At 58.9% G+C, this 12212-nt stretch overlaps 1 protein-coding gene across 2 annotated transcripts in view; it reads right to left on the bottom strand.

Moving 5' to 3' along the window:
• Positions 1-3674: 3674 nt before the first annotated feature.
• Positions 3675-12212, bottom strand: part of LMO1 (LIM domain only 1) — a 40379-nt gene continuing 31841 nt past the window's right edge. For both annotated transcript variants that reach the window (XM_032427380.1, XM_032427381.1), the window contains 3 exons: positions 8183-8396; positions 5523-5648; positions 3675-4067 (listed from right to left, as the gene is read on the bottom strand). In XM_032427380.1, coding sequence (XP_032283271.1) covers positions 3962-4067; positions 5523-5648; positions 8183-8396 — 446 coding nt within the window. In that variant the 3' untranslated portion in view covers positions 3675-3961. The remainder of the gene's footprint in view (positions 4068-5522; positions 5649-8182; positions 8397-12212) is intronic.

The following is a 12212-nucleotide window of genomic DNA, read 5'->3' as shown; positions in this document are numbered from 1 at the left end:
CTGGAGACCACTGGAGCCTCGGAGGGAGCTCAGCGTGGCCGCAGGAGCAGGCAAGAACACAGAGGTGCTGCTAGGCTGGGGGCAGACCAATTGGTAGGAGGGGCTGCTGCTGGGTGACAAACATGGCAGCAACAGGAGGGAGCTCAGGAACAATCGACTTGTAGTCTACCTGACTCTTGGGAGTCTGAGAGATCTGGGATACCCTCAACCCTACACCTGGGGGGCAAGAGACCTCCCACCCTTGTTGAGACAAGGCAGTATGAACCCCAGGCACAGGGATTACCTTGTCCAGGGGCTTCTGATTATCTAGCACTCTTGAGCTCTGTGTAGTGTGTGTGTGTGTGTGTGTGTGTGTGTGTGTGCGCGTGTGTGTGTTTCATCTGGTTATTTTCTCATGATTAAACCAGGCTTGACCAAGTATTTTTCTGGACCAACTGATCTTCACAGCAGTCCATCTTTATCATTCATTTTTAGGCAAGTGTAGTTTTAGAGGTCATGCACAGTTGCAGCACAAAGCATCTTTCCTGAATCTACCCTCACTTGGTGGCAGCGTCCCTAGATGGGTGGTGCTGGGGAGCACTCCATGCCAGACATAGGCAGTCAGGCTGTGACGATCACTGACAGCTTTAAGGGAGAAAGCAATTGTCTCCATGCAGAGATCAGACTTCCTAGGCAGAAATTTCATGTGGGTTCTGCCGTGGGTCCTGTGCATCTCATGATGTGGGGCACAGTTTCTGGGGCGAGGCCTGGGAGAAGAGAGATTTCATGGTGGGCCGTGCAGCACTGTCAAGATTAGAATCAAACTTCTTTCCAAACACAGACTATGTGGTTCAGCTTCAGGCCAAGGAGTGGGGCATAAGCAGGCGCCATATTCCGTGGGTGCCAGGCCCCTTGTTAGGGTGTCTCTGACACAGGCCACCAAGGAACGCAGGGAGGAAAGATGGGGTCCCTCGGGCTGGCTGGAGGAAGAGGGGACTGTGCATGACCACCACATGATGTTCGTCCGTCCACATTGCCACCACCCACGTGCCCCGGGCTGAGGCTCGAGCTGCTGTAGCCTCTAGCTGTCCATGCTTGGTACTTCCTATCTCCCCGTAGGAGACAGGAAGTCTCCTGCTGCAGCCCCAAGGAGAGCCGGGTCAGAGCCATTCACGCCCTGCACTTAACCAAGTTTCCCCTATGCCACTGTGGCTGGGGAGGGGGATCAGGCTTTTCTTGGGAGCCCCTGGGGCACTCCCCAGGAGCATAATCCCTGGCCCCAATTAGCCCCAGCAGCCCTGCCCTGCTGCCTGCTATAGGAAGAGCCCAGCCTCCTCTCTGCCCACCCCCTGCCTTCCCTTTGGTTCCACACCAGCCGCATGTCCTCAAGGCCTGTGTGGCCTCTTCTTGGGAGCAGCTGTGGACTGCTGCGGGACTTCCCAGGCGAAGGGTCTCCCACTCAGCACGTCATGATGTCCAGGATGGTAACTCCAGCTCTCGTAAAAACAGCACTTCACAGTTTAGATCTCTGCCTCATGGCTGCCCTGGGAAACAGATGAGCCCCACGTCCTGGATGGGGACCATGACACAGCCATAAGTGGGGCCATGGTGCTGGATCTGGCACATTTCACCGCATGTTGAACTGAGGAAGCCCCCTGGCAAGGTCTACAGTAGGCAGAATGGGGCTGGGGTCCTCCTAGAAGGCCGGCTCTGCTCTCGGGGGCTTTCAGAGGCCGGCTGCCTGATGTTGAGTCTATCTCATTGTGAGTGAATTAATTGTTGTGCAACCTAGAGCGGTGAGACAAGTTAATTACATAATTACTGCAAAACGACATGTTATTTCATGGCTGCAATATGGGAACTCTGTTGGAAACAATTGTAATTGCCCAGAAACTGCATTCGAGTGGCTCCGTTATCTCTCGATAACCATGTAATTAACTTGTGTTACAACTTCATCTGCAGTAAACTCTGAAGTTAGGAGTTGGGGGCCTAGGGGTGGGCAGAGCCCTCCTTGGCCTGAGGGCCCAGGGAGGGTCTGGCACAACGTGGGGGCGGGGGGGGGGGGGTCCTGCTACCATTCAGGGAAATGATTCACTTTTCCAAGCTGAGCGAGAAAATTCCTCACGACAGACTCCAGCCTGCAAATTCATGCACTCCGACTCGGTCCCCATCTCACACAGCCACACACAGCTCCCCAGTTCCACAGTCACATCAGACACATCACACACAAAACCCCCACTGCGGCCAGGCCGCCTGGCTCTTTGCCCCTCTTCTCTGTCACACAGGCGGGCGTGGCTCCGTCACAGAAGGGGGATGCCCCACGGATGAGAACCCTTACCCCAAGATCCTTGACCCTAGCGATCCCTGCCCACGCATTGGACCACCGGCCACAAAACCACAATGTGGGGAGGTAGCCATGCTCCCACATCACTCCCAGTGGAGGAGCAGGCCTGGGGCAGGGTGACGTGCGGTTCCCATCCAGGAGCAGGCAGAGCTAGAAGCAGTGGGCGGGTTCCATCCACCCTGGGCTCTGGGGCGGAGGCCAGGCTGAGAACAGTCCCCGGAGGAGGAGAAGCAAGTGGCCTGACAGTGGGGGGAGCCTGTCCGTACAGCCTTCCCCGTCCGGCCTTTGGATCCAACGAGTCCCTCTTTTCATACCACTCAGTGTTGCCATCGCGGGTGCAGGCTCTGTGCTTGGTGCTGCGGCTGCAGCGGAGAGCAGGACAGCCGTCCTGCGGCCCCGGGGAGCCCGGTGCACGGACCACGCCCAGGGCGGCAGCTGGCTGCTGGCCCCGCCTACTTCTGCCTACCCGCCCGTCTGCTCGCGTGTCCGGGTCTCCTGCCCGCCGGCGCGCAGATCTGTCTGCCTGCGTGTGTCCATCTGTCTGCCTGCGTGTGTCCACTGTCTGACTCTCCGCAGTTGTCCAAGTGCTGCTGCTCCGCGCAAGGCAACCGGCCCGTCCCAGGTCTCCCTGCGGGCTTCGTCCTCACTGTGCTGGGCTCCACTTGTTTTCCTGGCTTTCTCCCCCCTCCTCAAGGGCAAGGACTGTGTCCGATCCATGATTCATCCGCACGTCTGGTGCTTGCAGCATGGGGCTGAGACAGAGTGGATTAAGGTTTGCTGAATGAATGAATGAAAGCCTCTAGCCTGCGTGGGCTGAATACAGGCCAACGGGATTGTTCTCGCTCACCCAGAAGAGCAGAAGGGTGGGCCCCAGAGCAGGCCCAAGCTGCAGGGAGGAGACAGCAAAAGCTGTCCATCACCCTGAAAGGGAAGAGGGTTTTGAGAATGGTATTCCCATGGTAGAAGGCTCAGGATTTGGGGTCTTACTGTGGGGGGCGATCAAGGCTGAGTTCCTGGCTGGTGGCCTCAGTGGAGGGAGGTCACACAAGAACCCAGGGAAGGGAGGGTTTCATCTTGACGTCTCTTTATCTTGGGGGCCAGGGGAGGGGAGGACACCCCCAGTCCCGCCTCTGGCTATGGGATGCGTGGGCTTGTCCTCTTCCCTCCAGCTTCTACCCCCTAAAGCCCACCTGGAGCTCCCCTGCCCTGCTCAGCAATAGCACACACTGGAGTCCCATGCCCTGCTCCATGCCCAGCTTTGGAGGGGCCCAGGGGAGGGCCCTGCTTCACTCCCAAGCAGAGGGGAGGGACCCCAGGTCTGTGTCAGTCAGGTGATCAACGCACAGTAACCTCCCCGGAAACATTCATAAGTTTAATCCACGCCAGTAATAAAATCGCATTACATTTCTCATAAAATAAATGTTCCCATTTATGTACAGAAGACAGACTGTTCAGGCCCAGCCCGGCCCCAGGAGGGGTCACACACAGACGGGCGGCAGAGGAAGGGCCGTCCCTCCCATCGAGGACGGAGGAGTTCTAATCGGCAGGAGAGTGGCTGGCCGGCCAGGCGGGTGGGCAGACGGGCAGACAGGCAGACGGGCAGACGGACAGATGGGCCTGGAGGCCAGGCGCCGGGCATTACTGAACCTGGGATTCAAAGGTGCCATTGAGCTGTCCCTCCTCATAGTCCATCTGACACAAGATCATGTTGTTCTTCAGGAAGAATTTGTCTCCCACACAAAATCTGGAAAATCCAAGCAGGAGAGAGAGGCCATGGAGGGGTCCCAGTGGATGGTAGGGGCTGCAGACAGGCCCCAGCCCAGCCCAGGAGGTGGACATGTGAGAACTGAGGTCCTGGAGAGTTTGTTCCTTCAACTTTCCAGAAGGGATCCCCAAAGGTCTCATAGCAAACCTGGTCAATCACCCTGGGTCAGCCCAGTCCTCAGCCAGGCCCTGTAGTCTGGGGTGTAGGACAGACAGACAGACAAGTCTGGCCCACAGTCGGGTCTTCCCTGGAGGGGTGGGGTTGGTAGGAAGGTGTAGGAATAACCTACCCCAGTCCCAGAGAGGGAGAAAGAGAGAGAAGGACAAAGAAACAGAAAAAGACCGAGAGAGGTAGAAATGGAGAAGGAGGAAGTGGTAAAATGGTTGATTTTTCTATCCTGTTCCTTTCCCCAACTTAAGGGGATGACTCCATGAAACTCTTCCTTTGAACAGAATCTGTAGGTTTCCTGGAGCATCCTTCCAGGAGGAGGTGACCCTGTCCCACCATCTTCCCTCCCACCCAGAAAAGGCCTTGCTTTGCTACCCCCACCCCCCACCCCCAGTCCTTCTACAGTATTGGAGGATTCAGCCCTTTCCCCAAAGATGTCCCCAGGGTGGCTAGGGCTTCAGCCAGACCCCAGGGTCATGGGCCCAGTCCCAGCAGATCCCAATCCAACCACCAGGTGGCACTGCAACTTCACCGAGCCCTCTTAGTGGCGGGTCTGTCCAAGCCCCCAGCGATCCCCCTCCGTGTTCCCTACAGGTCCCTCGGGACCTCATCCTCTGGGAACACTTGCATGAGCTCCTTCCTGACATGGGGGCTCCTGAGAAAAGGGCTTGTCTTCCAGTGCTAGGTCCCCAGACAGGGCTGAGGGGTTCTGGCTCCTTCAGTCCCTGGGGCCTCCCGCGGGGCTGGGACACTGTGTAGGGATCAGAAAGTGGCTGGGCTGGAACCAGAATCACAGGGGTGAGTAGCTGCTACCATCAGGCACACGAACACCTTCTCACTAAAATGTACACGCATGCACACACAAATGGCAGACACCCAAGGGCACAGGGCGTGCACACAGACCCCTTGTACATGCGCGTTGAAGCGTGTTCGCGTTCATACTCATCCGTCATGCACACACATGCACACAGCGCACCCATACCTGCCTTGTCCGCGCACGTTTAAAAATCCACACACGTGCACGACACAATGTACGTACACAGTAAGCACATGCGCGTGTGAGCCATCACACTGCTCCGACCTGGGCCCGACAGACACGCACACGACAGTGCCGGAGGGCACACATCCGGCCACACGGAACACGCACACGCACATGCATGCTCCAGACGACGTGCCCTACGAGCCCGTGGGCATTTGCACGGACACGCCCAGCGCGCGCCGCCCCAGCACGTGTCAGCTGGGGTCTGCTATAGGCGCAGCGCTCACCTCTGGTTGCAGAGCTGGCAAGCGAAGCAGTCGAGGTGATAGACGTTGTCCCGGGCCCGCATCACCATCTCGAAGGCTGGGATCAGCTTGCTGCACGCAGCGCAATTGCCTGTGGTGCCGAAGAGCCTGCCAAGGGAAGGGCGCAGGGGGCTCAGGGGCCTGCGGGGCGGAGCACTGCCTCTACCCCGGGCCCCGCGGGTCCCTACTCCTGTGGGCTTAGCAGGTGGGCCTAGGCAAGGGAGAAGGAGCACAGAGGGCAGCTTCTAGATTCCGCGAAGAGATTGGGCTTCAGAGAAATCGGCCCAGCCACCCAGGGAGGGGAGCATAGGGGCTCGGGGGCTGGATGACACTGCCCATCCCCGGCCTGGCCTGTCAAGGCCCCCCTCGCAGGCTCCCACTGGGGTCAGGCTACTGGGACCCAGGGCCACTGGAAGAACACGGGGCTGGGCCATGAGCGAGGACTCCAGAGTCACACAGGTATGAACTCGGGGGCAGTCCGCCTGCCCTCAGGCCGCTCATGGGTCTCTCTGAGCCGCATTTATTTTTTAAAACGGAGACTGAAGCGCATCCTTTGCAGGCTTGTTGTGGAAACCTCAGTTAACTCTCTGTCATGGACCACTTAGTGAACGCCTCGACCGAGTGGGTTTGCCTCATGCCAGGCATTGTTCTGAGGGCCGTACTAAGACCAACTCATTTAATCCTGACAACAACCCTATGGGGTGGTCTTTTTTCTGCAACCAACTCATGGGTGACTTGCCTGGATCCCTTTTTCCTTTTCTTGGATCTCAGTGTATCCTTTTTCAAAAGGGGGTGCTGGACTAGGTGATCCTGTTCAAATGCTTCTAAAACAGGACTGATGCCCAAAGAAAGTTCCAAGGCCATCTGGCACAAGGCCTCTTTCATGCAGCCATTCCCTCCTAGCTGCTGGTTGCCGAGCTCCAGGGATGGGGCACTCACTTTCTCCCCAAGCAGACCAGTCTCGGGCCGGGGTTCCAATGGTCGGAGCCGGCCAGGCTCCTCCTTGCCTCTTTTCTGCACACCGGCTGAGCAAGCCCCAAGTGAGGCAAGGGGGGCTGAGAGGCGGGCGAGAGACCCTCTAATCCCTGATTTGTCCAGCTCAAATTCAGGCATCTGCAGATGAGCTTGGCTCCATTATTCATCAGCCTGAGCTGCCTGGTGGCTCAGATTAAGGCAGACAAAGACTGGGCCACAACATCTGCCTGCCAAGGGGGGCCTCACTGCCCCCAGCCCAACGCCCCCATGGCTGTAGACGGGGCAGGCTTCGTTCGGACAGCCCCCTCTGGGACAGAGCAGCCCAAGGAAGCCCCACCCCCAGCCCAGCCCACTGACCTACCTGGCCCCAAAGTCATTCCTTGGCCTCTGCCAGAGCCCAGAAAAAATACCTTCAAGCTTCAGTAGCTGGCAGGGCTCAGAATGCTTGCAGGTGCTTTGACTCTACTGACGAGCCCATCCTGCGCTGCCCCCCCCCACCCCAGTCCAGGTCCTGGGGACTCACTGGTCAGTGTGCCAATTCTCCTCAACCCAGGAGGTTCAGCCCCCAGGGGATGTCTGAGACCTTCCCACTTGGAGGGCCCTTCCAGGTCATCGAGGGGCGAGTCCCCAGAAATATTCTTCCTTAGCCCCTCCTCCTGGCCTCAGCCCTTTCCTCCAGCCCAGCGAGGAGCACTGAGTCACAGATCCTGGATTACTGCGACACTTTAAAAGCTTCCGGCTGAAGGCAGAAGTTGAAAGAGAAGGTGCAGGCAGGTAAGCCTTAGGCTCTTCCCGAAAGTAGGGGAGCCTCTGCTGATAACCCTGCCCCCTACCACAGCCCAGACCTGAACAGAGGGAGGGCCCCACAAAGCCCTTGCCAGACCTACTAATTAGTGCGACGGGCCTTCCTTCCTCGCAAGATGTGGCCACCACCACCCCGCCAAATGTAGATGCTGGGTCTCAGCCAAGGCCCCCTCTCTGTGGCCTCCTCCCAGCCTTGCTGATGTCACAAATGGCCTAAGGGAGGGTTAATTGGGGGAGACAGCCCCAGGGAATAGGATCCAGGTTGTGGGGTGGGTGGGTTAGAGCTCCAAGGAATGCGAGCTGGGGAAGCTTTAGTCTTCATACTATTCACAGAGGGACAAACTGGGGCTTGGAGAAGGTCAGAAGCCAGAGGGTTCGGAGCTAGTTCAAACCCAGGTCTTTAAGCTCCGACATCAGTGGTCCTTCTCCCAGGGTCTGGCTACCTGCCAGACGCCCAGGCACCCAGATGTCTAATGCCAGGGCCCGCTGGGCATGGGGAAGAGGAGGCAAGGAAACTTCACCAGGCAGGAGGGGCCCGGGGAAGTCAGGGCTTCCCCACCTGCTCCTGGAAGGCCTCTGGGGGTGGGTCAGAAGCACCTGGCAAAGACGGGCAGAGCCAGGCTGGTGCCCTTGGGAAACTTCTCTCAGGTGCCCCATGGTCACAAAGGCTGGCTCAGGCCCTGCGCTGGGCGCTGAGCCAAGCAGCTGATGGTGTGGCTCTGTCTTCGGGGCTCTGTGGATGTCTGGGGGAGCAGGGCCGGGCCAGGATGGTCAGAGATGAGCACTCAGGGCCTGGGTCTAGAGGCAGGGGCGGAGCCGTGCCAGGCCCGGGGAGGGGGGGCGGGGGCCAGCGGGAGGCGCACCTCAGGTAGTCGCGTCGGCACAGGATGAGGTTGGCCTTGGTGTAGAGGGTGGAGCCCACCTCCCCCAGGCGGCAGTCACAGCAGGCACACTTGAGGCAGTCCTCATGCCAGTACTTGTCCAGCGCCTTCAGCAGGTAGCGGTCCTTGATCTTGCGGTTGCAGCCCGCACAGCCCTTCTGCTTGCCTTTGGGCTGGACGGAGAGCATCGGAACGCCTGTGGATGGACAGACGACAGACAGATGGACACGGGATGGACTCTGTGGCTCCGGGCCTCAAGGCCCATCCCTCGAGGAATGGGAGCCCACTGCTTCTCCCTGTTGCCCCCTCCAGGGTGGGGATTCCCAGAGTGCTCACTTGCTCCCCAGCAAGCTCCCTGCCTGGCCCCAGGTCCTGTCCTTTGAGCTGCATGGCACAGGCTGTTCCCCTGGCCTGCGAAGGTCCTTCCAGAAGCTGTAGGCAGACTGCAGAGCCCCGCGTCTCGCATCTGCTTGGCTGCACAGCACACATGTAGCCCCAAGGCCCACAGTCCCCCTGAGCTGTTTCTCCCCACCCGGCCACTGCCTTCTGCGGGGCCTGCTCGACAGGAGGCCTGAAACTCTCCACAGGCAGCCGCCATCTGACTGGCTCTCCCAGTGGCCCCAAGAACTGAATCTCACAACGGGCTGGGGTCCACTAGAACTCCCAGATCTTTTTGCTACCTCAAGACTTCCTGACATAGTTTGTGCCTTGGACCATTTTACCCTCAAAAGTCAGGCTACAGCCTTTTGGTTTACTCATGTAAAACTGTGGCGGGATCAGAAAGCAAGTGGGGTGCCCCCTGACACTCCCAGTAGGGAGCAGGAGCTCTGGGTCTCCTGGAGGGAGTGTGCAGGAAGGCAGCTGGGCCTGGCCTCCTTGGGACTCTCCCCCAGGAATGCTTCTAGCTAGATTCAAACTTCCTACCTGCCCTAGCCTGAGGATGGGGAGGTTCTGAGTCTGAATCCTTGCTCCTCCCACCAGGACACGGGTCTCTGAGCCATGGGCCCCCTCCCAGGGCCCATGCATGCTTCTCAACATATAAGAAAAAATACAAAGGGTAAGAATTTCAGCATGGAGTTTACTGGAAGGAGAAGCTGACCTCCCAGCAGGCAAGTGTGTGCACTCATGCACACCCCACGCACACAGGCATAGCGCGCAGTCACGTGCAGGCATGTGCACAGAGGCTCAGGCTCCTAGTCCCTGGCCTTGGGGCCACAAGGAGTGATCTCAGGGAGCAACAGTTGAGGAGGAGGTGGGGACAGAGGTCATCCTGAGTCTGGACATCCAATGTGGAGCCCTGAGGCTTGAATGTGGTAAAGACTGCTTGGAGGGAAGTGCAGGGAGTCTCGGAGTCCAGACCCAGGATGAGGGCAGGTGGGGGTACCTGTAGGAGTTGCCTGAGAACCCCTTGTGAAGACAGTGGGGGTGGGGGTGTGCGCCTTCCCTGACCAAGGCTCGGGAGCACGGAGGAGTCCTCTCTGGAGGGAACAGCCCACCCCTTCCTGCCTCTCTGGCTCTCCACCAAGCCCGTGAAGTCTGCCCTCCTCCTGGCCCCCTCCTCTCCAAGGGACCCCAGCACTCTCGAGGGCTCTGGGTTCAGCTCCCACTCCCTGGTTATCCCTCCTATCCCTGCCTCTGCTCACTGCCCTCCGCCCAGAGTTTGAGCTGCTTCCTTCCCCTTCCCTCTTGCTGGTGTCTGACCCTTCCTCAGACGTCCGAAAACAGTCAGCCTCCAAGGGGCCTCAGTCTTAGAATCCACAGATGTCAGGTCAGAAGGGCCCTGAGAGCTCTTCCAGGCAAATGCTCCAAGGAATGATGGGGAAACTGAGGCACAGAAGGTCTGAAGGCCAGGTCTAGTGCAAGCCACTCATCATCCAGCTGGTTCGGGGGGCCCTCCCCGCTGCTGTGCCTTGGGGCCTCTTCAGACCTCTCTTGGGGAGGGGGCCCTCTAGGGCCCAGGAGCAGGACAGGTGACGGCCGAGGGGAGGCAGCACTGGCCAGCAGCGGACTCTTTCCTGCCTCCTTGCTCCAGACCCCGCAGGGCCTGTTAGCTGGGATGCTTGCCACCTAATTTCCTTAATGCAGCCCTAAAGGTTAATTGGTCTGAGACAGTGAGGGGGCTGAGGATGACTATGTCCTCAGGCCTGCCTGTGTCCCCTCCAGCAGGGCCCAGTCTGGTCATAGAGCTGAGGCGGCCGTGGAAGCCAGCTGGGGAGCGGGCATCCCTGAGAGCTAAGGGGGCTCTGAAGGGCTCCTTCCAAGGCCAGGCCTACGGGGAGGAACCGGCTGTGAGCAAACAGGGGAGGGGTCGGGAGAGCTGGATGTGAGGATGTCTGTGGGTCCCGGGGGGGACCACTGTCCCTGGGTCCCGTGAAGGGAGCACCCAGCCCGCACAGCTAGAAGTACACACGCACCAACTTGGAAAACCTCAGGCCTGGCCTCTACGAGAGCCCCGCCGAGGCTGGTTCTCCCCCCTTGGTACCTGGATGGGCAGCAGGCCCGGCCCCCCTCGCCTGCCCAGGGCTCTACCCTTGTGCTATCACTAGCAGGAGGTGTGTGAGTAACTAGAATGTCCACACGCAGGGGATACACTGGATCCACTAAGTTATATACCGAAACGAGGAGGGACCCCAGCACCAGAAGTGTCTGTCCTGCTCCGTCTTCCGTCTGGCATGGCTCCTGGCCAGGCTGGCCTTCTGAGCTCAGGCCCCAGCACGCCCGGCCGCAGAGCCCGCAGAGTTGTGGTCTGTAGCCCTAGCTGGCCCGGCCTGGAACCTACAGGACCCAGGGAGGCCGTGAGGAGCGAAGCCACAAGCTAGCCCAGGTCCCCTGCGCCCTCCCTGTGCCTGGGCTGGCTCTGGCACACCGCCGGGCTCCGGAAGGCCTGGGAACTCTGCTTCCTGGGCCCTGGAGAACTCTTAAGAAGCCACAAGGCTTCCTGCCAAACAGTGTCTGATGTCCACCGAGGCACAGACCTCCAGCGCTAGCCTGGCTAAGGAGCTCCCGGAGCATAGAGGGACCTTGGGCTCTCTCTGCCTGGAAAGGCTGAGGTCGTGGGAGAAGTCTGACTCACCCCTTCCTCTTTACTGGGCACCCACACTGTGTTTGCTCTCTCACTGGGCTGGTTCAGGAGACCTGAAAACACTCCTGGAAAGGCAAGGAGATTTAAAGGGGGCATCTCTGGTCTCCTGTTCCAAATGGGAGTGAGATGTTCCCCAGAGGGTCAGGGCTCGCCCTCCCCGCCCTGCCTCCCCAGCCCCCACCCAGCCTGCCAGTCAGCCCTGCAGACACCTCTTCCCTCCCTCCCTCCCCTGCCTGGCTCTGGGAGCTGAGCCTTGGGCCATGCACTTTCCATTAAGGAGATAGCATCCCTTTGCTGAAGTCCATTTGGGATCCATTTTAGTGTTATCTAAAAATCAAATCTACATGGTAATCCTTTTAATGTACTCCTGACTTTAGGAAAAAAACAGCTTTGCGCTCCTTCAGGAAAGGTTTTAAAGCATTACCCAGTAATTACTACTCACCCATGAAAACACTGATATTTTACAATGGATGATGTTTGAGCCTGCCCGCACGCGCAAGCACACGCTCAGAGACACACAGGACCCGGCAAAATAACCGGTTCACATAGCCCGTGTGTTCGCCCTCCATCTCAGGGTGTGGGGAGGGGGGATGCCATTTGAGGGGAGATAGGCCAAACCCCTAGCCCGCCTCTATGCCAGGCAGGCTGATAGGAGCAGGAAGCAGCCTCCCAGTCTGACTCATCTGGCTGCCAGACACTCAAACCCTCAGCTCTTTAATCTGGGGAAGAGCCAGACAGTCCCAACGACCAGGAGGGACTGCCAGAGGTCATTTGGCTCTTCCTGCACCCACCCTCCAGCCAGGAGAGAAGCCCTCCTCTTCACTTGGACCCCCCAAGGGGTCTGCCCGGCCAGACTCACATCCTCAGCAATCTCTGCCCAGCTACCCCAGGCCACGCTGCCCCCATATCGGGCGTGTCAAGCCCCCCTGG

The sequence above is a fragment of the Phoca vitulina genome, unplaced genomic scaffold (assembly GCF_004348235.1).
Source record: "Phoca vitulina isolate PV1807 unplaced genomic scaffold, GSC_HSeal_1.0 scaffold36, whole genome shotgun sequence".
Taxonomy (NCBI): Eukaryota; Metazoa; Chordata; class Mammalia; order Carnivora; family Phocidae; genus Phoca; species Phoca vitulina.
Note: the sequence above shows the minus strand (reverse complement) of the source record. Positions and strands in the feature narration are given on the sequence as shown.